Source organism: Ylistrum balloti, unplaced genomic scaffold, assembly GCF_031769215.1.
Source record: "Ylistrum balloti isolate Yb309-2 unplaced genomic scaffold, AGI_CSIRO_Ybal_v1 Utg370274, whole genome shotgun sequence".
NCBI lineage: Eukaryota > Metazoa > Mollusca > Bivalvia > Pectinida > Pectinidae > Ylistrum > Ylistrum balloti.
Genome location: NW_026782212.1, coordinates 808,024 through 835,756, shown reverse-complemented (window position 1 = coordinate 835,756; position 27,733 = coordinate 808,024). Strand labels below are relative to the sequence as shown.

Genomic DNA, 27,733 nt, shown 5'->3' with positions numbered 1-27,733 from the left:
ACCGAGTACATGATGTAGATCACATATAATGAGTACATGATGTTCACATATAACGAGTACATGATGTAGATCACATATAATGAGTACATGATGTAGATCATATATACCGAGTACATATATCACATTTAACAACGATGTAATGTACAATACTCCGCCCGTTAATTCACCAGTATATTGTTTTGTTTATAAATTCCAGAATAGCTAGTGAACCATTTATTCCTGATACTGTTATCAGTAATTAACCCTCACCCTGTCTGGTCATAAGTCACTGTATTCCTTCAACTATACCAAAGTATCAGTTTACCGTGATGGATTTTGATGCTATTTTAGAAAAACTAGGAGATTTTGGTCGTTACCAAAAGTGGCTGTACTCTCTTATCTGTATTTCATCAGCGTTTGTGGGTTTATTCGCCGTAATTTCAGCAATCCTTCTTGGTACACCAGAACACAGGTAAGATTAAGTATTATTTTCTCGGCAATATTCCTAACCATTGTACATGAAATTTCAATAACAATATGTACTCGGTATATGATATGAGTACGGACTTTCTGCTTAACAGGGCTTTTTCCCATAGATATCAATACTTGATGATGTGCGAGTTTAATTTTTATCAGTACGAAATAGTACCTTATTGTTCGTTTAGTTCACATATGAAAGGGAGATGTTTATTAGATTTATATTCAGAGTTCCACGGAATGATATCATTTGCACATGAATTTGTATACAATATATGCATTCATATCTATAATAGATGCTTCTATAGGCAGTATGTCACATATCCATTATATTTGAACAGTTAAAGAGCCAGACCCACTCCGTTATAGATATTTTTTCATTAATTTTTGACAGAAATATTGTTTTATACTAATAGATAATATATCAATAAAAACTTGTATAAAGTTTCGAACTTGAAATTGAAAGGGTACTGGAGATATCGGTGCCGGAATTAGTGTCGTTAATCAATATTGATGAGGAAAAGTCACATGATACAATCAGACGCGGTCAGAACCAAAACAAAAATGGAGGAAGAGGTGAGAAGTTCGTCCATGTGACATCATTTGTAAAGAGATTTTACCGATAAATGCAATTAGTACTCTATATATCCTATATGGAAATCATCTAACGTATATATTGATCACATCTTAGATCTTAGATATGACACATAAACGTGCAGATTACGATAAAAACTACGATTAATTGTAAAGAGGCCCTCAAACGGGAGCTACGATACGGCAACGAGCATAGAGAACATCGCGAAATGGATCTATCTAAAGCGAATATTCGATGATAAGAGTATTTATGAATATGATTTTAGAGTGATACTACACGAGAGAGCCAAACAGAGAGCGATACAGAGTATGTCCCAGCCATCTTCCTTCTTTTTGCCCAAGAGTCCGTCAAAATACGTTTTCTTCCCCGCTTCCCTCGCACGCTTTCCGCCATGTTGAAAGGTGGCATGTTTATTTACAGTTCTTTGCGCATGCGTCAGAGGGCAGGACTTCCCGCATAATTATGAATTAGCACTGAGTCGTTTCAAATACTTTTTTAAACAAGTATTTGTTACGTTAGATTGGTAGCGATTTACTTTAAAATTGCGGTATTACAGGGTTAGTCAGGACTTTTGCTACCCGAGAAAAGTAGTAAATCATGAATTTTTGTTTATATAAAATGATATCGGTTGAGGAGTGGGTCTGGCTCTTTAAGCTAAAGTACATCACTAAGTGTGATATCAAGTAAACGTTATCAGAGAAATAGTAGATCTGTGCGCATATATTCAACCTAGCAAAAATATTCCTCACAAAACCAATGCAATGGAGACCGAGAAAATATTTGCTAAACTTGGAGCATTTGGAACATACCAGAGGATTTTATATTTGCTTATTTGTGTAGCCTCAGTGTTTGTCGGGCTTTTTGGGGTTATTTCTGCGATGCTCCTCTATACACCAGATCACAGGTGAGCCTAATCAGAGAGTTTCTGATTTCACAGCCTGTTGTAACGCAACACAATTACATCATAAGTTAAATAAATAAAAAGATCGATAAAATATATATGCCGTTGAGTTTTAAAGAAGCAAATGTTTACAAACTTTAATTTGGTTTTCTAATACACTACTACAACAAAAAGTAAACAAGTTAAAATATCCTACTTATTCATCTATCTATTTATCTATTCTTGGAAAAAACCCGCCTTCTATTCAAAACTAATCTAGCTGGGACATGTATGATGCTACCTAACTAAATATGACTTTTCACAACTAAGATGAGTATACATTTACCAAACACGCTAAATATATATGTATCATAGTGACAGGGGCTGTAATTGCAGAGAAAGGGAAACTGTACAATTTTTAAATGTTTTGATATTCTATGGGCCGTATATTTAGAAACACATACATTAACCTTAAGAGAAATGCTTCAACTTTTCATTGTGTGTTTGATGAATGATTGAAACTCGATCAACATATACTTAACATTGTCAATCTTCAATAACTGTCGTTATTAGATCAGCTTTAAATCAATTTGCGTATGGAAGTGTTGCGTGATTGTAGTATCTCGAGGTCGAGAATACAACTTGATGTGAGGATCCTATTTACTCAATAGTGATACTTCTTTTGACCTTTCGTTACAGATGCAAGATACCAGGCTATGATAATGACACTTATCATATACAGAATGACGACCACCTTACACTCATCAACAAGTTTATACCTCCGTCGTCGGATGAGACCTACTTATACGACCAGTGTCACTTGTTTGTCTACAACGTTACGTCAGTTACGTTCGACAACTCCAGTCACCCAATCAATGCAACAAAGATACAATGTACTGAATGGGTTTACAGTGACGATGTGTTTAAAGAAACATTTACATCAAAGGTAGCTATTTTGTTTGTCTTCGGTTTTTAATATATTTCCTTCTTATTGATAGACAATGTCAAAATGTCTGAATTAATTAAAAGGCTTGAAGGTATTTCACCGAGACTTCTTAAAAGTACAAGCAGAATAAGGCCAGATGTTCCGGAAGAGTAAGCGTGCTCTGCTTCAGCGGCAATATCGCCAGGTAAATCTTGGTCAATACAAGAAAGTAATATCACGTTCTCAAAGGCGAATAAGGTATACAACAACGGAACTAACAGGCAAACTAACGAGCATAAAACACGTCCAGGTTCGCATAAAGAAATGGAATATTTCTCAATGACACCAGTATGACGACCGTAAAAAGTTTCATTAACTTGCATCTTTTAAAACCACGTGTAATGAGTATGTCCGTCAGTTGACGACTTCTTGAATGATAATCGTGATAATGGGAACAGGCAATTGAATATGCAATCAACTGCGACATGTCAGCACCTTAGGTTGGTGATACAGGGATGTTGCTATCAATAAGTGGGAAACTAATATTAAGGAAATCAAAACCACCATACTTGGTGGAAAGTTGTCAATGTTGATTTCGTTATAAAAAAGAGTCGAGATAAGCGGCCGATTTAGAAGAGTATGTTGTGTCCTTGATTTCCAATTCTGGTGGGTGTATACTATTGATGTTGTAAATGATTGTTTTGATATTTAAAAAGCAAGATGTCATTAATATACTTGAGTGAAATTAAACGACTTTGCAAAGTGTTTGTTACCTGCTCTGATACACTTTTCGATAAATTCAGCCTCCTATGAAAACAAAAAAGTTTAGTCAACAGAGGCATGGCAATATTCTGTTGAAAAATCTCACTATCAAATTCGACGAACATGTTGTCAACCAGATACTTGATCATTTTTATGTTTTCCGTACATTTCGTCTTTGATTTTGACGTATATTCCATGAAAAAAGCTTCATTATAGATAGCAAACATATGTTTGTTCCATTGTTAATCTTTCTTGGAAAGGAAACGGTGACGAATGCTATCTACTTTGCTGATATTTATGGTAAGCATAGGACCAAGTTGAATTTGGCTACGTTAAACTGCCAATTCTCAACGAAAGTCATCAGCATTTCATGCTCTGTTGATGTTAGGCAGATCAAAGATCAAATGTAACTTTCGAAAGACGGTCCCGTTGTTCCATTCTAAACCGGACCAAGTGTATTTCCTCCTGTGTATGTATTTTACATCGCAGTTTTGATATGCCAGGTTCACTTGAAGGTATTGGTGGTAATAGGACATAGGTCATTCCATCACAAAGGTCTGTGTACAGAAATAATTGGGGACATTTTAGCTATGTTTTCTCCATTATTATTAGAAGCAGTACATAGAGGTATAGGTAGTATTATTTACAATCTAACGATGATAAGTATTTACATAACACTGTACTGGGGACCTGTGTCACTATACCGTAGTCGTGGTGAAAATAAATCAAACCTTTTATTGAAAACTTTACAGCTACGCCACCGTTAATTTATCGACTATTTGCTCCACAGTGCAGTAAGCAAATAAGCTATAAATAATCTGATAGCAGCTTTCCTATTCAGGAAAAAGTAGCTGATAAGTTTCAAGCGTGAATCACAGATTGATTCTGGAAAAATCTTTGCTATCAAAATGACGGGCCTTGTGCTGATGTCTTTGAATATTGGAATTAAATAGCGTATATTTCGGCGAGTAAGCCTTGTTTGGAAGAATCAGTAAAGCAAAGCTTCTAAACGATTGCGCTCAAAAGATCGGCTAGATCAGTCGTCTGTACTTCTAGTCCTGTTTACTTTATTCCAGATCTGGTGCATCTTTGTTGTGATAGTATAACAACGACGTCACAGAAGTTAGACTGCACAGATTAAATTAAATTAGCCCGTACAATTTCATAATTGTCATTTGGAAGCCAAATCCATGTTGGAAACTTCGAAAGTAAAGTGTAAGAATTATAATCGTTGGACGTCCATATCATACCTTACTTTATCCACATCTGTTATCCATATAGCGATACAAATGCGTGGAGGATGTTCATAGAGATCATACCCGTTATACAATTTCAAATTTATCACTTCTTCTGACTTCACGCGACAAATGTTTACACTTACCCTGGGTACCTTTTTCGGCGGAATAATACGAAGTTCCGAAAGGTCATGTGATGAACTCGGCTATCTCCGATCAAAACAGTGAACGGCGATGTCGACCAGCGTTAGAAGATGATAATCTTTATCAATTTTCCTCAAAAAGTGCTATTATTTTGTGAATAGTCTAATTAAAACTACAATATGATAATGATATTATACTATAATATATATATATTATAATTTCTCTATATCAAACGCATCATAGAAAAATCAATAAATAACGAGATCTATCCGTTAAGTCTCTATACGGACGAGTGGTGTCTCAGAAGTCAAATCATCTTTCTGAATTCAAGAAATAACTACTCACTCACAATGACGTTTCAGACCAAATCAGGTCGATAGCCACTCAGACTTTAAAGTTAAGGAGGAGTAGCGATTTAAAGGAAAAGTTTACGGACAGCGAATGGCGGACGACGGCAGGCGAATCACGATGATTATAGGTCATCTTGACCTTTCGCTTCAGATGACCTAAACATTCATGAAATACAACATTCTGAATTATTTCCCTAATTAGATTGTCTCACCAAATTCTGAGTAAGTTCTTTGTTCTCTTCTTTACAACATACCCTTCATTTGCACAATGTTACCGACCAAAGTCACGAACTTTGATGTAATATCGTGTTCTGATCCTTTTCGGTCTGGTTTCATAGCTCTGTTTATTTTTGCCGAACTTTGTCTAAATATTATGAAAGCAAGTAGTTCGGCTGGTCTTAAATTATATTCTCTCGCAGTTTATTGGAAAATCGGTTTTAGATTAACGGTGTAAGCGTATAGCTATAAAGATAATCTGTTATCAATTAGATGTTTCTAGCGGAAGTACATCACTTGAGGAAAAGAAAAGAGAGTTTTATGCTAATCTTCCTCCTGCAATTTGATGCCGATAACACAGCTGTCTATGTTGTGGGTAACTAACCCAGGTACAACATGTACGCTGACCACATAGATATCGTGACATTCTCATTTGCCATGTGTATTTTAATATTGTTGATCCAATGATTAAGTTTAAAATAATAGCTTTTACAAGAAGTATATATTTCTCGTAATTGTTATGTTGCTATGAATAAATAAATTTAGTAACGAAAAGTCAAACATTTCACATAATGTTATATGTCCTTATAAAACATGGAATCAATATGTTATTTTTTGTATAAAGCTAATATATCTGACTTTGGCTAATGTGAACATTATGGCGTCCCCCTTAAAGCTCGACTTCAGACCACTCACCTTGCTATGTCTAAAACAGTCAATGTCACGATACAAAACTAGGCGTGATGGATTAAGATCAGGTCGAATGGTTTTTAAAACAATGGCTTCAGGGACAACTTTCGTTTGTTGACATCCTATTCAGTAATTAGTTGATAACTTTACTAAGGTTTTGATATATTGATGTTCAATGATCGATCTCACATTTATCGGGGAAATAATTATACTACGAGACCAGATAATACCGGGCCAGGCCGGGCCTTACCGGACAAAGCTATACCAGGCCAGACCAAACCAGGCTCGTCTATGTTTGAGAGTATGCCGAGTTTTAATCTGAATTTAAGACCATCACTGTTTTCCCATTGCGATCATGACACGAAATGTTTTATTCATCATTCGAAAGAATGTCAGATGATCTGAATTTAGTACAATCACTCTCGCGTGATGTTGTTATCCTGGTATATACATGTATCAACATGTGAAATGCTATTTAATGAATTACGTAGTAAACACAATACGGTAGCTGCCAGAAGCCAACCGAAGTATGGTATCGCTTCACTGTAAAATTGAACATATATTTGTCAATAAAAAATTATCTTTTTAATTCTTTTCTACATATTTATATGTTTTTATTGTAGCATAATCTTGTCTGTGATGACTCCAATAAGCCACCCCTATCAAAGTCTTTATTCTTTGTGGGGATTCTGATAGGTGCGTTCACCTTTGGTAACTTATCTGACGGGTAAGTTCACTCTTTTATTTCATTTTGTCTACAAGTTTGTTGTTGGTCTACTTTTATCATTTTCTTTTTGAGAATGAAATTATCAATTTTACAAAGGCTGTGTTTATGAAGACTCGGTCGGGACATACGTCAATTCTCCCTTTACACAATTAAACTTAATGAGCTTGTAACGTTTTTACCTGGCATTCATTTCATTCTAACTGACCTTGTACAAGTAGGTTGTGCTCACCGGTGTTGTTATACCGCCGAAAAGAAATTTAGGGAATCTTGTCTGAACAACTCCCACAGTTTTCATCGAAACTATATGGAGATTCAAGACTGAAGTTGTACACCTGCGATTAATTTTGGGGGTCTATTTATTTCCATTATTCTTTCTGAAATGCTCTTCTCTTACGTTTTACACGTCCTTTTGTCCGGACCATTCTTCCTGTAGTTCAGTTTTGTATATTGAGAGCTCATTCTAACACATTATAAACAATTTACCTGAGGGGTCTCCGTTGATTGGGTAGCGGGGATTATAAGTTGGCCATCCTGGCGATAGTTCTACATTTTATCAACTTACGTTATGTCGTTAAATGGTATTTTTACTGACCTTATACGATATAGTACTACATGTTACCCAGACTAACCCTGTTATCTGTTTCAAACACGGTATTCTATGTATGTGATGTTTGCTCTAGAAGTACAAAATGCAGTTTTTAACGAATTAAAAAAAAACAGTCTTGAAATAAAGTCAGGTAACTTCTCAGTTAAAGGTTTAGAGTTGAGCGAATTGCAGGTTACGTTTTGGCTTTTTTTTTGTAAATTCATATGTTCATTTTATATTTTGAATTGAAACTATACTAAAAGACACCACAGATAAACAATAAATACGCAGACACTAATGGAATAACTCTATAAAAATACCTTTATGTAGCTAGTATTGTACAGTGAGGACGTAAGATATTACCACATGATGTACTGACATATCTCACCAGAATCGGACGGAAAAAAACATTCTACATCGGAGTCATTCTTATGTTGGCCTCAACTTTGGCTTTAGCGTTCAGTCCAAACTATATTGCGTTCGCCATATTCATGACCGCTATAGGGGCGACAACTCAGGGAGTCTTCTTAGTCGGATTTGTGATCGGTACGTATAATAGTCTATATTCCTTCAAGACAGCTGTAAATAATATCAGGTATTATCTTCATTTTTCGAATCCGAAAACAACCAGTGCCTTTTGTTATAGTTATAATACAGGTATTGTGTTGTGTTATTTGTCAGGAAACTAAATTTTCCAATTCAATTTGATTTTAATTTTGTTTTCACTTTTAAACACGGAAGCACTTGAGCGTCTTAATGTTTTCAAACGTATACGAATGTTGTACTAGTATCAATAATGTAGAAAACCATACGTAACATAATACTGTCAATTGTCATATTACAGGAATGGAACTTGTAGGACCCACAAAGCGAACGTTTGCCGGAATCGTCAGCGAGTACTTCTTTGCGTTGGGTCTAATAATCCTGTCTGGAATAGCTTACTTAATTCGTCACTGGAAATATATAGAGATAGCATGTGCTGCTCCATTCAGTATTATCCTGACCTATTGGTGGTGAGACATCTGTTGTTTTTTTTTAAAAATTGGAATATTGAAGTCACTATATACATATAATGAATTATTGGAAAGAAATTAAGCATTATATAATTCGATAGAAATGTTGGTTAGTCATTCAGCACATTCCTTCCTCTGGCGGGGTAACTCATCGGCGGAAAACACATGTGGAGACTGGGAACACAATGACGAATACACTATGTACATGAGAGAAATTAGATGGGTATCATAACATAATGGCGGATAATCATTGTCGACAAAATACATTAGACGGGTCCACATGTGGTATCTGTGAACACAATAATGGATATTCTATGTTAACAGAATACAATATACTGGTACCACAACACAATGACGGACGATCTAAGTTGACAAGATATTAGACTGGTTCCACATGTGGTGACTGGGAACATAACAACGGATACTCTATGCTTGCAAGAGGTATTAGACGGGTACAGGTATCAAATGTGGTGACAAGCTACACTAGGACGAATGCTAATAGAAAGCAATAGGCGGGTAACACATATGGTGACGTGAAATACAATGAATGATACTCTATATTTACAAAAGACATTAGACGATACCACATGTGATAAATAAGAATGCAATGGTGAATATCCTATGTGGCATAAACGTGATATTATAACGGGTACCACATGTAGTAACATAACGTTGGATGACCTGTACCATCTTGTGCATTCCGAGAAGTGATGTTGCGTGTAATGAATACATTTCATGACTGTTTTTTCCTCTTCTTTGTTCCCTATGTTACAATATTTCGCAAAGTTTGTTCTTTTTTTTACAATCTTCTATAATCGAAGGCTATTGCCGGAGTCGCCAAGATGGCTTATTACCAAACATAGATATGAAGAAGCCAAGGTCGTCCTACAGAAGGTAGCCAAGGTGAACAAGGTCGTGTTAAATGATAATCTGTTACAAGTATCGGACAAGGAAACTGACGACGGTAAACAAAATGACGGGAGAGTCTGGCAGCTCTTTACCTCACGGGTGTTATGCTTAAGAACTTTGGTGATTTTTGTAAATTGGTAGGTTCATACTTAAAACACTAACTTTATTACTGAAATTTTAATTATACCAAGAGGTATTAATAATACTGTTGAGAACAGTCACGAGATTCTATCACGTGCTAGGGAATGCTTCATATTTAACTGACGTTGTCAGTATATCATACACTAACAATCTGACGGCCGTAATAACAGGTGAACAATTTAAAGCAAATACCTTGATGCTGTTATCTTTCCAGCGTCGCACAGTGGTGACTTTACAGAATGTATTTTCAATTTCTACTGGAGTAAGGTGACAGCGATGCAAAAAGGGGTTTAACTTTCTCCATAGTTACAGGATAGACAGGAATGGAATAATTATATTTTCTTTTTGTATATGATAGAAATACTATAATATTTCCCTAGTCCAAAGTTCATGATTATTCAATAATTTAACGAAATTATATTTTCTTTGTCTTTAGGTGCATGGTGACAATGGCCTATTATGGTCTGTCCCTTAACTCCGGTAACCTTGGGGGTAACTACTTCTTGAACTTCTTCCTGTCTGGTCTGGTGGAGTTCCCGGCCTACACTCTTGTCATGCTCTTGGTGGACAGGGTTGGGCGGAAGTGGCTTCATTGCATCAGTATGATCATGGGCGGGTTGTTCTGCCTCTCCACAATATTCCCTATTCTGTATTTAGACAAAAGTAAGTAAAATGTATGTAAATGTTGTCGCTTACCTTGTCCATAACATTGTAGTATTGTAGCGCTTTCAATATCTTTACATATATTTTCTTAACAATTGCGGAAGAAGCTATCAACTTATATCCATTACTTTTTTTTGCACGGCAGGTGACCCCGTTCGGGGAATCGAACCCTGGGTGTCTAATTGAAAGGCGACTGCAAATTAATAACGTTCTTATCGATATCTTCACTTAAATATCCCTACATCAGTTTTTATTAATTGAACATTCATTCAATTAAAGCACTTTTAAAAAATCAATCGTTCGTTGATAACACATTTATATTTCTATATTAGATTAATATTGAAATAATCTTGACATTAAGATCATTCAAGAATAAATAAATAAACACCGCCAACATTACATTGTTTACAGAATATCAGCCCCTGACCACAACTCTAGCCATGTTGGGGAAACTAGGGGCTGCGGCAGCGTTTGCCATCATATATATGTACTCCGCTGAGCTATTCCCAACTGTAGTGCGTAACGCAGGGATGGGAGCGAGCTCTTGTGTTGCCAGATTAGGGGCCATTGCAGCGCCATTCATTGCTGATTCGGTAAGCCAGTTCACTGAAGCCATTTAGAGGAAATTTGTGAAGTTTTGTAAGACGGAAGAAACGCTCAAGTTTGGGTTAAACAATATTGATTAATTCGATTTAACATGAACGTCGAACAATACAATACAGAGAGAATTTAGAAGAAGTATTTACATATCTATATTAATAGACAATGAACTAGGACACAAAAATAGCTGTCATAGGGAGCCATGGACATACATTATGCTGTATGAAAACGGCCCAATACGACAACCGGCATGTAGGCAACATGTCTTCATTAATGTACATATATAAGATTAAAAAAATTGGACGCATTTTGACAATGATAGGTGAGTAATGTGAGGTGTGAAAAAAAGATATGTAGGGGATGGAGGTAGGAGTAGAGAAAGAGTATTTTCGGTAGGATAGGGGTAGGGAAGGGTATAAGTGGTAGGATGGAGGGGGAGGGGTTTGGTTGGGAAGAGTATTACTGGTAGGATGGAGGGGTAAGGGGAAGATTATTACTGGTAGGATGGAGGGGTAAGGGGGTTGGTAGGGGAAGATTATTAGTGGTAGGATGGAAGGGGGTCGATAGGAGAAAAGTATTAGTTGTAGGATTGAGGGGGTTGATGAAGAAGAGTATGAGTAGTTGGATGGAGGGGGTTGATAGGGGAGGAGTTTTAGTGGGAGGATTAAGGGGGTTGATGGGGAAGAGTATGAGTTGATGGATTGAGGTGGTTGATAGGGGGAAAGTATTATTGGCAGGATGGCGAATACTTAAAGAGTAGACACGGTATAACAAAGTACAAGTATTATGTAACATAGCCAAACATTTCTTCCTTCTTTTGGAACGAGTCAAGGCGGGATCAAGGCAGAAAACATTTCTTTATTCAAATCACACTACATTCTGTTTCATCACGTTCCATAGCCATCCTTCTCCGTGATCACTCATGTTTGTTACACGAACCATCTCGCCACCGTAAACCTGATTCAACAAGTTATGTTTCAAGGTTTCGATACTCTAATAGTTACAATCACTTTCTCTCTGCACCTGGAACATGGCAAATAGAAGGTTCCACGTGCGACACCTTGTAGACAACACGAAAAGTCTAGTTTGATACTTTAATGTACATCAAACGAATTTCGGGAATGCATAACGGTATATTGTTATACCTTTGAGGTCAGGTGTCATTCCTTTTTTATCTTTAAAAGGATCGTATGAGCCCGCGGTAGGATGAAAGGGGTAGGGGTTGATAGGGGAAAAGCATTAGTTGCAGGATTGGGGGTGTTAATAGGGAGAGAGTTTATTGGTAGGATAGTGATAACTTAAAAGAATAGACACGGTATAACAAAGTACAAGTATTATGTAACATAGCCAAACATTTCTTCCTTCTTTTGGAACGAGTCAAGGCGGGATCAAGGCAGAAAACATTTCTTTATTCAAATCACACTACATTCTGTTTCATCACGTTCCGTAGCCATCCTTCTCCGTGATCACTCATGTTTGTTACACGAACCATCTCGCCACCGTAAACCTGATTCAACAAGTTATGTTTCAAGGTTTCGATACTTAATAGTTACAATCACTTTCTCTCTGCACCTGGAACATGGCAAATAAAGGTTCCACGTGCGACACCTTGTAGACAACACGAAAAGTCTAGTTTGATACTTTAATGTACATCAAACGAATTTCGGGAATGCATAACGGTATATTGTTATACCTTTGAGGTCAGGTGTCATTCCTTTTTTATCTTTAAAAGGATCGTATGAGCCCGCGGTAGGATGAAAGGGGTAGGGGTTGATAGGGGAAAAGCATTAGTTGCAGGATTTAGGGTGTTAATAGGGAGAGAGTTTATTGGTAGGATAGTGATAACTTAAAAGAATAGACACGGTATAACAAAGTACAAGTATTATGTAACATAGCCAAACATTTCTTCTTTCTTTTGGAACGAGTCAAGGCGGGATAAAGGCAGAAAACATTTCTTTATTCAAATCACACTACATTCTATTTCATCACGTTCCATAGCCATCCTTTTCCGTGATCACTCATGTTTGTTACGCGAACCATCTCGCCACCATAAACCTGATCCAACCAGTTCTGTGTCAAGATGTTATCGAGGTTAAAAAATTAACATATTCCGATACAATGATAAAGGGTTTACAAACAAAAGATTATATTGGATCAAAACGGTGTGTTTCACTGTCATAAAATACTGGTATTTTCTGTTTCGTGCTGAATCACCATATAGCATCCTCAATACTCCTAGGGTTACAATCACTACATCCTCAATACTCCTAGGGTTACAATCACTACATCCTCAATACTCCTAGGGTTACAATCACTACATCCTCAATACTCCTAGGGTTACAATCACTACATCCTCAATACTCCTAGGGTTACAATCACTGCATCCTCAATACTCCTAGGGTTACAATCACTACATCCTCAATACTCCAGGGGATACAATCACTACATCATCGATACTCCGTGGGTTACAATCACTACATCCTCGATACTCCAGGGGTTACAATCACTACATCCTCTATACTCCAGGGGTTACAATCACTACATCCTCAATACTCCAGGGGTTACAATCACTACATCCTCAATACTCCTAGGGTTACAATCACTGCATCCTCAATACTCCTAGGGTTACAATCACTACATCCTCAATACTCCTAGGGTTACAATCACTACATCCTCAATACTCCTAGGGTTACAATCACTGCATCCTCTATACTCCAGGGGTTACAATCACTACATCCTCAATACTCCAGGGGTTACAATCACTACATCCTTTATACTCCAGGGGTTACGATCACAACATCCTCGATACTCCAGGGGTTACGATCACTACATCCTCGATACTCCAGGGGATACAATCACTACATCATCGATACTCCGTGGGTTACAATCACTACATCCTCGATACTCCAGGGGTTAAAATCACTACATTATCGATACTCCAGGGGCTACGATCACTACATCCTCGATACTCCAGGGGTTACAATCATCACTACATCATCGATACTCTAATGGTTACAATCACTTTCTCTCTGCACTTGGAACATGCCAGTGGCAAAATAGAAGGTTCCACTTGCGACACCTTGTAGACAACACGAAAAGACTAGTTTGATACTTTAATGTACATCAAACGAATTTCGGGAATGTATAACGGTATATTGTTATAGCTTTGAAGTTAGGTGTCTCTCTTTTGTAATCTTCAAAAGGATCGAATGAGCCCGCGGTATGATGAAGGGGAAAGAGGGTTGATAGGGGAAATGTATTAGTGGTAGCATGGAGGGGAAGGGGGTTGATAACGGAAAGGTATTAGTGGTAGGATGAAGGGGAGGGGAAGGGGGTTGATAGGGGAAGAGTATTAGTGGTAGGTTGGAGGGAAGGGGAGGGGGTTGATGAGGGAAGAGAATTAGTGGATAGGATGGAGGGGGTTGATTGAATAATAGTATGAGTGGTTGGATGGAGGGGGTTGATAGGGGAAAAGTATTATTGATAGGATAGCGATAACTTAAAGAGTAGACCCGGTATAACAAAGTACAAGTATTATGTAACATAGCCAAACATTTCTTCTTTCTTTTGGAACAAGTCAAGGCGGGATCAAAGTAGAAAACATTTCTTTATTCAAATCACACTACATTCTATTTCATCACGTTCCATAGCCATCCTTCTTCGTGATCAATCATGTTTGTTGCACGAACCATCTCGCCACCATAAACCTGATTCAACCAGTTCTGTGGCAAGGTTTTATCGAGGTTAAAATTATAACATACTCCGAAACCATGATAAAGGGTTTACAAACAAAAGATTATATTGGATCAAAACGTTGTGTTTCACTGTCATAAAATACTGGTATTTTCTGTTTCGTGCTGAATCACCATATAGCATCATCGATACTCCAGGGGTTACAATTACTGTATCCTCGATACTCCAGGGGTTACAATCACTACATCCTCTATACTCCAGGGGTTACAATCACTACATCCTCTATACTCCAGGGGTTACAATCACTACATCATAGATACTCCAGGGGTTACAATCACTGCATCATCGATACTCCAGGGGTTACAATCACTACATCATCGATACTCCAGGGGTTACGATCACTACATCATCGATACTCCAGGGGTAACAATCACTACATCCTCGATACTCCAGGGGTTACGATCACTACATCCTCGATACTCCAGGGTTTACAATCATTTTCGCTCTCTGCACCTGGAAGATGTTATGGCAAAATAGAAGGTTCCATGTTCGACACCTTGTAGACAACACGAAAAGACTAGTTTGATACTTTAATGTACATCAAACGAATTTCGGGAATGCATAACGGTATATTGTTATAGCTTTGAAGTTAGGTATCTCTAGTTTGTAATCTTTAAAAGGATCGTATCAGCCCGTGATTGGTGTTTATTTTCTCCTGAAACCAATCCAGTTATTGCGGATGTGCCTTCAATAATGACCAGGGGTGTAGAGAGCGGAAGTGATCGTAACCCCTGAGATATCGAGGATGCCATATATAAGATCTAAAGATTTGGATGGGAAGAATCTATACGTACAATTAAATTATGCAATCAATAGCCTATGATATTTTGTCGTTTGACGTTTCCTAATACGCCTGTCCAGCTCTTCTCACCGATACTCAATGGGAGACATGTCAGGGCTATATGGGGGCCAAACATTGTATGCCATGAGAAAAAAGTCACGACAGACTCTAGCAACATGCGGTCAAGCATTGTCTTGCTGGAAAACTAGGTTATGACGTTTGAGAAGTGGAAGGACATGTGATTGGAGATCTGGTCTCTGTATCGAACAGCATTGCGGTTTGGATCCGGGACCACTAAGGTTGTTTTACTCTATGGGCGATGCCTTCCAAAACCATTACAGAAGCCCCGTCGAATCTATCACGTTCAACGATGCATGTGTCGGCGAAACGCTTACCTCGTCCAATGCGCAATTTTTTTATACTAGCAAATAAATTAGCAATATACTGAAAGTGACGTGTATTGTGACAGTTCGTGTTTATGATAGTTCATTATGTGTTAATACTATCAGTGAAAGGAACCGTTTCATGGACAATAGCAAAAAAGTGTAATTTCGCAATACTGCAAACACTATACAGAAGGTGGTTATTTGTGTTCCATGCAAGTGAGATAGTAGGAAACTAGAAACTTGGCACAATCTGTCTGTCCTGTATACTTTCAGGGAGATAAAATCGGGGGCAAAATGGGGAAGGCCTTCCCATTAGTCGTGTTTGGAGTAGCGACTATTGTGGCGGGAGTTCTTGCTTTACATTTACCGGAAACCCTGAATCAAGATCTGCCGGAAACCCTTGAAGACGGAATTTTATTTGGAACGTAAGCAAACTTTATGCATTTCCTACATTTCTATCAAAGGTAAATGTAAGCCACATTAGCTCCATAAATACATTTAGTATTTCAGTTGCTATATAGATATTTGTAGTTTAACAATAAGTAAACGCACCCTTGCCACAACAGAGTGTACTATTTATTTCCTTTAATACTGAATTCTGCTAGATTGTGGAACAGAATTTGTAATTACATATGGTTTGTATTTATCCAGGTCTGCTTACAAAAGCAAGAAAAAGGATGAAACTACCCTGGCCACCATCAATACAGCGTATGTCCATGATGATGAAAATGTTACGTCGAACGCTGATGGTGACATGGTCTCTAAACTATAGGCTACATCATGCTGATAATACTATAATTAGTATTTAAATGCTATTTATGTCTTAGGTCTGCCAGCAGTCTTTAATAAAACCGATTATGTAAAAATTCCCAATATCAAAGTTTTCTCTTGTGAATACACTTTAATCAAGGTTTTGGACATTAGTATGTTAAACTAAGATAAATACTGTTTATCTGTTACTGTGACTTGGGTTTTGTTCCATCCATGGATGGAGAATAAGATTTTGGGCACAGAGGAAGACATTTCTTAACGGTGTGAAATAATACAATTTAATTTTAATACAAATTAATGCAATGTCTATACATCATATACAACGACTAGATAAGCTATATAAGCTCAATATTGATTGTCAATGTACGATAAAACATTTTTAATGGATATGAACCTTGGTTTAGCCAAGTAATTATATTGTTATATTAAAATGTTCAGTTTTACCTTGACCTGTTGTGTTGTTGGTGTTGTACATATCCTTAGCTTGAGGTGGTTTAAAAGGACGATGTACTGTAACGATATGTAGTTTATATACTGCATCACCTGCATGTAAAAAGTAACAATGTTTGTCTAAAATCTAAAGGTTACAAAATGTGACGACAGTATAAATAAACAAGGGTGTTTCCTGGAAAAAAATCACTTCCTTTAGAGTGAGATAAGGGTATTAAAACCCGATGGGGGATGATTATTATGGTTACAAACATGAGGTATGGCATTTTTTTTTTCTTACCTTTTTTCATTGGTCTGAGTGCAAGACGAAGTCAACAAAAAGACTAGGATGGCGTATGAACTGTTGACGAGGACCGCGCTTCTCACAAAATATAATTCTAGTGTATATGCCAATAAAATGTCAAATAAAATTATACTTTTGATATTTATTCTATATTTCAAATAATAAGTTCTGCGTTAAGATGAGCTTCAATCATGATGATACAAATGTAACACAATATTTTCAGTTTTGAGAATAGCACATGACTTCACTTGCAGACGAACTAGCGCATGTGTGTGGCAACATAAATGTAGTTTCACTTCCGGATCACATCACAAGGAAATCTCACACTGGAAATTTACCTGTGCAGGGTAAGATAAGTGCTTGTCTAGTTCTAGGGTTGAGACGTACACTGGCTTTTTCCCAAAGCGGATTTTCACTCTACTTGTCCACGAGTTCTAAATTAAACTTTCTAGATTTCAGAACTTGGTCATTGGTAGTAAAAACCCTGACTTTGAAACCTGACATTAATCTTACAAATCCTGGTATATTGTTATCAGCCAAGTTCGCTGTATATTGAAAAGTTGTTACTCCCTCCCATGTTACAACATTTAGATCACCTGCAGGGGAACAACGAAGAGAACCCAACAAACTCATGAACAATGGGAAGATTCACATGGATAATATGACCAGGTGTTCCAGAAAGATAAGCGCCATCTGCTTCATCTCAATCAGATCATTATGATGAATGTGATACATTGTTTTCATCAACCTTCATCTCTCGATACCCTATATTGTGAGTTTACTGATTGCCGGCATCTTGTTCGAAAATCGTGATAATGAGACATGCCTTTGAATATCCAATCAAGTGCGACATGTAAAAAAAGGTTAGGTTTACTATTCACTCAAACAAATGTCTTCTTGGCCTGATGCCTCCACGACAAGCAGCAAACCTTCACCAAGACTGAAAAATTAATCCATATTCATCAAACATCAAAGCTATCCCCTTTTCAAAGTTTATAAATCAATATCGAAAGCATTCCATAACTACTAGATTAATTTATATGTATATTATATACATTACATGTATATAAGGATTTTACAACAGCAGTACAATCAATTAGAATACATGTACCCGGATTCCTTACTGAATCTTTGGAACTAGATAACAATTACGTTAGAAAGACAAAATTATTTTATATTTAAATATTATGTGAATTCATCAAACTTCATTTGGCTACATAAGCATATGTTTATTTTTCATAGATTACTTATTACTTTGTTAGGTACGTGTAGGATAACTATATGATGAGAGACGGAACTGATTTGGTCATTAGGATCCAATAGGTGGAGATAACGTTATTTCTGATAGATGGGAAACATTTCGATCACATGTAGCGTAATTTACAATTTTTGTTGATCTGCTTAATAATGGATATACTCTTTTTGATAATTGTTGTAAATTCGAATGTACCGTCTGTATCAATACATTTTTTATTTATCATTCGGCTGTTATGTATGAAGTATTTTTAATATCTTCATATGCAATATGCATCTTTTACTCCTCCAACCAAAGATGATATCACCAAAATTTGTATCCTTGTTATCAGTAGAGACAGGGAGATTTTCAAATTTGTCTTCAATACAATCTACTGTTTTGGCTGTACTTTGTGAAATTCTAGGTATAAGTGAAACATTGCCAAAAGTCCTTCTAACAAGAGTAGATTTTGTTGGAAAAGAGGTTTTCTGTAGATCTAAAATATCATTATATGCAGTTTTGGAAGGGAAAAAGAATTTCAACGTCCAATGTTATCGACTTTGAAAAGTGCTGCTAGTACACTATATAAACCAGAAGTATATTTATCGACGGCGAAGAAGGATAATTTTCAGCAAGCGACACCAAATATAAATGGAAATAAATAGCTATGTAGCTTTTTATGTTCATAAAATCTTTAAAGGTCATTTGTTAGAAAAAAGACTAGTCACAATTGTTTTAAAAAGCTACAAAGTGCTTTGAGACGGCTCCCATCCGATGGATATTACGACCTCATTAATTCATGGCGACCAAAATAAGAATAATGAATGTAAAAACCATGTTAAACATCTTTAAAGTGGCCGACTGTGTGTTCGACATTATGATTAATTTAAGTTTTTAGAATGCGCTCAGACTTTTCCTAATTAAACAATGCGTCAGGAGTCAAACGAATTGGAGTGTCTGCTAACTGTTGCTTACATTTGAAAATGCACATAACAATGGCATTTATAAAATAGTAGGTGATTAGTAGTTTTTCTACAGTCTGACTCTTATATAATTATTATTATTCATATAAAAATCATGATAACTATGGTTGTTGTCTCTTTTTTCATCAAAAAGATTATGAAAGCTTTCCCCCATTGTGACGTTATTATAACTAGACCTGTCGTTTTCTTCCCCTTAGATTTGACTATGAAACCTGCTACATAACTATTCAAGTATTTCCTACTCGCCCTTCAGGAATACCTACCGTTTTCTTTTTATCGTATCTACCGTTTACAACGCCGTCGCCGTGATATTTAACAATTAAGTAGACAGAATATTCACTAAAGCAGTTATGTCAGTTTGAAACAAGTGGTCTGACGTTTCTACATGTTAACAGGTGTTCAAAGTACAAGGTACAACAACTCCGACGCATGTTAATTATATAAAGGAAACATACTTTTATCGTAAACATTTGGAAAACAGATTTTAATGGTAAAGCAAGATAGACGCTGTTATTTAGTATTATAAAATTACAGAAAATACATTAGACAAACCAGGTGATAGTTCTAAGATGATCTAAACACGTGCAAACATGTTAATTAAGGTATGCAGATTATTGTAAAAGTTTAAGATCAAATAAACATGTCTTTCAAAAATGGCAACTAATGAGACTATTAGCATATACCTGCTGGAACTAATTATAGCCTCTGTTGACTGACTTGCTTTTGTATTCATACCACGCTAAACTAATCCAAGAGCTTATCAAGACAGAAAGTGACAAATTCTTAACAAAGCCAATTTCACTTTTAAATACCTTTTTGATGACGTCCACCAATAGCAATACACCTATGACATATTTGCAACATCCATTAGTATACCCATCAGTATTGGAACATGAAAGACTCTTCTACATTGGTCGTTTTCTCCATTTTGTCCTACATGGAAACCAACATCTATATAATCATCCATTTCAACATTTTCGCATCCACAACCAATGGTGCTGGCATGGAACAGTATATTCGATATCCAAAGGACTGTCCCAATATCACTATTTTCGTGCTAGACATCGTCAACTGGCGAGCCAAATCATCACGTATGTTTTCAAAACAAGCAGGTTGATGAAAAAGTGTTATGGCTTACAGAGGGATCTCATTGAGAAATATCCTCTTTCAATGTGCGAAATACAGATGGACATTGTTGTATAACATATTCTCATCTGGGAATGTGACATTACTTAGTATGATTGACTAAGTTATACACAGCGGTGTCATCAATCAAGCAGAAGACGCTTATCCTTCCGGAGCACCTGGGCTTTTCTCCTTGTACTTTTTCATGAGTCGTCGTGCAAGTCTTTCTTTTGTTCATATCTTGCTCTGGTTTTATTGAATATGAATTTGGATTATGATTCTGGTGGCATTTACTTGTTGCGTTAGACTCTTCTATAATTTTGTCTAGTTTTACATAGAACTAGAACTCTGTTATATTACATGTCATGCTGATATTTTGCATAAAGTATTAATAGAAGTTTTCCTTTACTCCAGGCCTTTAAGCATGTTCTAGTTTTGAATATATAGTGTCACAACACCGTTGGAGATTATGTACAGGCGAGTCCGAGATAACTGAATATTTAGAGCGTATGCAACATTGAAAACAAGTACAAACGTGTGTTTAAATAAACAGTCCTTAATGTGTGAATGCAGTAGGCATATTTTTTGTCCTGCCCCGGGAACCGACCTCGGGAAGGGAGTGAGTTACTATAGCTTCGAATGTCTTTTCCTTTTTTTTCTGCTCACTTCCGTGCCGGGGTCTAAGTCCTTCAATACTTATCACTAAATTTTGACCTTGGACCAACAACTTTTCCCCTATTATCTTCTACACTTGTCACTGGTACTTCAGATGGTTTAAAGTGGTGTGTCGTAGATCAAAAGTAGGTCAATCTTACTTAAATTGGAACAGTTTGACCTAATTTGACCTACTTGTCTGGATTCTATCTCCTACACTTCTTGTCACTAGAACTTCATATTGGTGATATCGTGTCATTGAGGGACTGTGCTTCGCCGAATTATTTTGTTTATCAATTTTTACGATTCAACGACACCCAGGTAATAATATCGTATCATTGATAATGGTCATTAGATGTCTTGTCGTGATCAATGCATTGAAAAATTATTGTCATGTCCAATTTTTTACTTTTTATTTCCAACTTCTCGTTACTTGTAACGCAGTGTTGGTTTAGATTCTATAATATTTCTGTCTAGTTTAACACAAAAATTACATGTCTTGCGAAAAAAGAATACCAAATACCGATCATTTTTTTTTGCGATTCGACGACACTTCGTAACAGAATCTTATGATAGATCATGGTCATTGGAAGTCTTATCCTAACAAATGCTTTGAAAAATTGTTGTCGTGTACAGTATTCTTACATTTACTTCCTACCACACTGTGCATGTAACCCAATTTACAGGTGACTGTTGATTATTCATTTTTATCCGTTCTAGTGACATCGACATTGCAACAGAGTCGATTTGTGAATCTCAAACAAATTAGAGGCTTATGAAAAATATTGCTTTCACAACACGAAACAATTTGCATTGAACAACATTATTTTAATTCAACCAATGTGTCTTGTCAAGGATTTAGTTCAATAAAAGTAAAATGTATACATGTGATATATACCTTCTAAGCCAGATATGTTTTGGTTTTTATTTAAGTCTCTAATTCAAAGTATCAAATTCGGGATCATGTAAAGATGAAGTCATATACCGTTTACACGTTTCATTAAAGGATAAAATATGCACAGACATAACTCTTACTTGCATATGACGCAGTTGTAATATTTTACAGATACCATATCCGTAGACCGAACATTTATGTCTCTTAAATGATAATTTAATGTCCATATTCACATTTATTATGCTGTTATTGATATTTACATGTTTTATTGACTATGCTCATTTTAGAGACAGAACGGATGAGATTATAAAAGTGGAAGAAAAGCAAACACCATGAACTAAACAAGTATTCCCACAACGTGACCAGCAACGTGGGTTCATTTAAAAACATAAAAAAGTTTATTTACATCACTAACTTTTTCAAACCGTACAACTTGCTATTTTTAATCCATTCTAGTGTCTTTCTCTCTCTTCTCTTTGACTTAAAAATTCAATGGCACCGCAATTAAAAGTGATACTAATAGCACTTAGACTGGCTTAAAGCAGCGTTTGTCATAAACATTTTAGAGACAGAAATTTTTGGTTCTACCATATCAGTATTTACGAAAGCCTAGAAAGCCCAAATTTTGAAGGGAAAGTTATATAACCGCGTCATATTCATTAAGGATTTAAAAAAAAAAGACCGGATGTCATATTTCGTTTTTATTAACGAGAAATGATTATGTATATGTAAACGTGATTGACAAATAAAAGTGATAAAAGAATAAATACTTTTTAGATAGGACATTTACTTCTATTACTTGTTTCAAAGTAGTTTAACTGTGAAATAAGTGGTAATATTGAATGTAATAATTGGAATTCAGTCTGATTTCTTAAAATTGAGATTGATGTTAATACGTTTATCAGAAAGTTTTGGAACAAACTACAATTAGGTCATGCTAGCTTGTTAAATATTAGCGACAGCTATATCAGTTGTCCAATGTCAAGTCTGGTCTTATCTAAAGTGTCGCATTAAGCATTCAGATAATGAGGGTCCAAAGATACTTAAAATTATGGAACCCATGGTGATATAGTTGATAACGACCATGAGATTGCTGGACATAGAACTACCTGGGACTTATTGATATTGACTCTTACTACCCTCATACGATCTACAAACACTTCCGGTGAAATACAGCCGTAGTGATAGTTAAAGTTTCAGAAGACTCTCACCTTAAGAGGAAATCGGTTAATCTATCTGTCCAGTGTAAACCTAAAATTAGCTAGCTCTGATTTGTGTTTGAACTGCTATGGTGGTGACCATACATACGCTTAGAGATAATTTGAATTCTTTAAGATCAAGCACAAAAGAAGCACACAGACAAAGAGCATTTCGACACTGGCCTACCCGATCGAGAACGTAAGGACGAAACTTCTTCTCCGGAATAAAAATGGAGGACACGCACCAAGCAGGTAAATGGAAATTATTTTAATGTTTGTGGTCAATAATTAGAAAATAAGTACATGAATGGATTTGTAGTTATGTAAGTCATGTGTGATATACAAAGCTTTCTCCTTCCTCTTATTCCTAGTTAAATGCCCCCGATTCTCGTCTACCGAAGCCGTATCATTCATAAGACGATCTCAAACATGAAGATTACTTTATGCATAGATAAGACAATATCATTTTACCTAATTTTTTCACTAACCCCAATGACATTATCAAAGGTACTCATATTGCCTACTTACGTAAAAAAATCGTGTTTTGTGTTGAAACTATCGTACGGCTGTTAAAGTCGTAGTTTAACAGCTGATAAAAAAATACCAGCTTCACAAACATCAATTAATGTATTTGTTTGTGACCGGAAGTGCTGAAAATATATTAATTACATGACCTACATACCCTGTATCAAGAAATGATTCCTCCTTCTGATTCAGAAATTCATTTCAACAAATGCTCAGAATAGAATGTTTACAACAGCATTATCTTCAGCGCATGCACACTAAGTGCCTCCTGAGCTATGGTGTCGATGGGAATTCCTGATATATTTTAGACTAAAGAATAACAATTCTCACTAACTAAGATGTACACGGAAAAGAAGTCTGTAAATAGAACGTTTGTATACTTCAAAACCATCATTTTAGAAATTAGAATTGTCTACGAATCAAATTATATCGTGATGCTCCCTCAATACGTATAGTTAATTCCGAATGTAAAGTTTGACCACCTAGATTCTTCGGAAAGCCCGTCTATTTATAGCGCTAATAATATGTGTACATGTTAATAATCAATTGCGAACGAGGCAGTTACGTTTGCCTACGCCTGCGGAAATAATTTGCATTGATATCAGTGGTAAAGCCTATTAAAATACGCTTCTTGTAAAATATTATTTGCAAATAATGTTTCACAGTATTAAGAGCAGACCAAAATGTATTCACTATAGTTTAAACGTTGTTATTTCAACGTAACATTACATTACATGCTTACTTGTCAACTTCAATTCACACGCACATATGATGTTTCCTCTTTGTTTCGGTGCATATAGTTCTTCACTATTTGAAATAAATCCATCTGTCATACGGACTCCTTATCCTTATTTTCGGACGGATTATCATATCATCACTGGAATACTCTCTGCTTTGTGACTCATGCAGTGACTGATTTTCATCGCCAGCCTCATGCGAGATGCCATATTGTTTGCAACGCATGAGCAGTCAGTTCCATATGAGCTATGATGTGGCTGTATAGTTCGTAATCTAAGTAGTAAGGATTCTTATGCAATTGATTTCTCTATAAATTTTGACTTTGAGCAAAAAATGAATTTAACTGCACCACACAGATGTTTCGTTCTTCCAGGACTCGTCAGTGATGCTACGGGCGCCATTATGAAACTTAGGAGGCGACTGAGGTAAATAAATATTGGTCGAAAGAAAAGTCAAAATCACGATGGGGAGATGCACTGACCCCAATGTTTTGTAAATGTGGAACATTTCATCAAATTCATATGTATTTAATGAACCGTGCAACTATTCGAATTAATTAACGCAAGGTATGCATGATACGACAAACGAAGAATACACAAATGTAAATGTAAAATTCGACTTTGATTTAGTCCAGTCTACTCATGAATTACACCGCATCATACAACTGTTTCATCCTTTTAGGGCCCATCAGTGATCCTTAGGACTAACTTTAGAAACCAGGGAAGCACCTAAAGAAACCGAAATGATCGATAAAAATGTAAAAATCTAAATGGGGGAAGTTCACTTCCCCAAAATTCCATCAATGTCGCAATGTTCATATATCTGAAAATTTTGAAAAATATGCATTTGCAATCTAAAATGCATTAGTTTGATATGTCACCGTTGATAAGAATACTGTTTACGAATTTATTCATCAATCAAATTGAGGGTGTATTATCGATATTTAGATTAACTGTGTAGGAAATGTACTAACATAGATCGGCTTATCGAATATATGTGTAGCTGCTATTTGTGGTTATATTTATGACAAGCACAAAAATCAGTATAACTATCAACATAGAAATTAGACATATATCCGAGAGATGCCAACTCTAAAAAACAATTTATGACTGCAATCAGCAGGTATGAAATAATAAGGGAATTAAAACATATACATAGAGTTTGACAAAAATAACGATGTCCAGAAATCGTGTGAATCAGGGATGGTATCAAACCATGATTAAAAATCGAATTATCACCGAAGTAGAACAATCATTGTGAACCTGGAAACAAATATAATTCCACTTCTTGCAAAAGACTTTTCGGGTTAGTCAGCTGCGACGCATTCTGACTGACATATGACTAAATATATCTGAAAGTTGATGTACCCCAAATATATCTGAAAGTTGGTGTACCAAAGCATGGCGTTAGGGAGTGCAAAGGTAAGTTTTCGGAATGTTGTTACAAGTTATGTTTAGACGGGATTTATCGAAAATAGATTTTATGTTTACATACATAGAGTGGAGTTTGATATTAACAGTGCTTCTATTGATTATATGGTAAGCTAACGGTTGTATACTTGTTGGCATTGAAAACCATTGCATAATTCAGCACATATATTATAAATGCAAGGATATTACATTATGAAATAAGTCAACAATATCTTGGTCTATAATAACGGTAGACGTTTTAGTTTATGTATCTGTTTAACCTTCATAACTTCATTACTGTTATTGTTGGTGCGGATCCTTATAGTATTGTTAGATCGTATAGTTTCTTGATCATTCCACTATATTAGGACAAGCTGTTGAGAAAGCGTTCTTAGCTCCTGCTTGCACTACAGAAACTACATGTGGGAAGATTTCCAGTGGAATTTGTAACACATGTAGAATGTGCATGCATGTTAGACGTGTAACATACAAGTTTGTCCATGACTGTGATCTAACATTCCACAATAAGAGTACGTACGTCCTAAATGTAAAACAATAGTTATGAGGATTATGTACGTAACAAGATCGCAATTATATTGCATCTGCAATTTGTGCCTTCTTGTCTTGTTTATAGCAGTGAAAGATAAGACTTCTTCGGATACGATTGTTTAATTGTCTAAATATGACTAAACTATTGACTTGACTGTCGGTGTACATCAAAAACGTATTTTCTGAATTTTGTCCTACTTGAAAAGATGCGGCTTTGTTCGAGTAAGTACTTTCATTTTTCTTCCAATTACATTACTAGTTTAAAAATACTCTCGTTCAAAATTACAATGTGAATAACCCATTTTCAGTGTTACTTTATCACCAATGAAGCATACAAGGTTGGTCTTCTTAGTCATAGTGTAAGTCTTTTCACCACAAGACTCCACGAGAGCACTGTGCATGAGGGTAAAATCCTACGTTTCAGTGAAAATCACTTATTGAATCAACCTGTTTCATATTAAACGATGCACAAATATAGCTTCAAAAAGGCATTCTCTATGATTTCAAATAAAGTGGTGGAAAACGTATGACAGGAAGAAATTCAACTTATATATGTCTTGGAACGGAAAGTTCCCAGACAATGTTTGGTTATTCGGTCAGACCACCGAGAAAGTATGTTTTTCTTGATTCCGAAATGTTTTTACTGTATCCGAGACTTTTTCTGCCTATTCCCGTTATCGTCAAATGAAAAAAATGTTTTCTTTTTATCACTGTTTATCGTCTTATCAGCAGCAAAGATCATTTCCTGACAGCACCTATTGTATGCTGGGTGAATGCGTTTGTTCTGTATTGTGATGAATGTGTTTGTCTGTGGGAGGATAAGATAAATTCCTGCAAGCCTCGTTGAGAAGTCTCCTGATTCCGATTCTGTAGTACTATCACAACGAAGTACACAGTCGAAGGCTCATCAGGCCACTAATCTCAGGCGTATTACATAATACCACAATGTTGAACAATGTATAGTGAGTGGAAACTACCATCTCTAAGACTCACATATGTCTCAGCCTGGGAACCAAATCCGAAGCCTGGTTGACGAACGCTCAGCTAAATGCCAATGTTGTGACAGTATCGAGGGCAACATTAAGGAAAAGCATTTGTCTTTAAAA

The 27,733-nt window shown here is 36.2% G+C and overlaps 2 protein-coding genes and 1 long non-coding RNA gene across 8 annotated transcripts in view; 2 read left to right on the top strand and 1 right to left on the bottom strand.

Moving 5' to 3' along the window:
• The first annotated feature begins 308 nt into the window (after window positions 1-308).
• Window positions 309-16,677, top strand: LOC132552743 (organic cation transporter protein-like). The gene is made up of 10 exons (XM_060216942.1): window positions 309-451; window positions 2,631-2,877; window positions 6,877-6,980; window positions 7,958-8,112; window positions 8,411-8,579; window positions 9,401-9,625; window positions 10,066-10,292; window positions 10,704-10,885; window positions 16,086-16,237; window positions 16,464-16,677. Exons 1-10 carry the CDS (start codon window positions 309-311, stop codon window positions 16,582-16,584), a joined length of 1,725 nt encoding a protein of 574 aa, XP_060072925.1. The 3' UTR covers window positions 16,585-16,677.
• Window positions 7,870-24,873, bottom strand: LOC132552744 (uncharacterized). The gene is made up of 3 exons (XR_009554339.1): window positions 24,674-24,873; window positions 17,028-17,126; window positions 7,870-10,276 (listed from the first exon to the last, which is right to left on the bottom strand). It is a non-coding gene; the product is annotated as an uncharacterized LOC132552744 (long non-coding RNA).
• A 50-nt stretch (window positions 24,874-24,923) lies between these two features.
• Window positions 24,924-27,733, top strand: part of LOC132552741 (organic cation transporter protein-like) — a 31,515-nt gene continuing 28,705 nt past the window's right edge. For 2 of the 6 annotated variants that reach the window (XM_060216941.1, XM_060216937.1), the window contains exon 1: window positions 24,969-25,094. In XM_060216941.1, the coding sequence (XP_060072924.1) occupies window positions 25,003-25,094 (92 nt within the window). In that variant the 5' untranslated portion in view covers window positions 24,969-25,002. The other 4 variants (XM_060216939.1, XM_060216935.1, XM_060216940.1 and 1 more) reach the window with 3 other exon arrangements.

Excerpts from the sequence above, each read along its gene's own strand:
- LOC132552743 (XM_060216942.1), top strand. The coding sequence starts at position 309 with ATGGATTTTGATGCTATTTTAGAAAAACTAGGAGATTTTGGTCGTTAC. Across the intron at positions 9,626-10,065 it reads TTGGTGATTTTTGTAAATTG|GTGCATGGTGACAATGGCCT; the intron begins GTAGGTTCATAC and ends CTTTGTCTTTAG. Across the intron at positions 10,886-16,085 it reads CGCCATTCATTGCTGATTCG|GGAGATAAAATCGGGGGCAA; the intron begins GTAAGCCAGTTC and ends GTATACTTTCAG.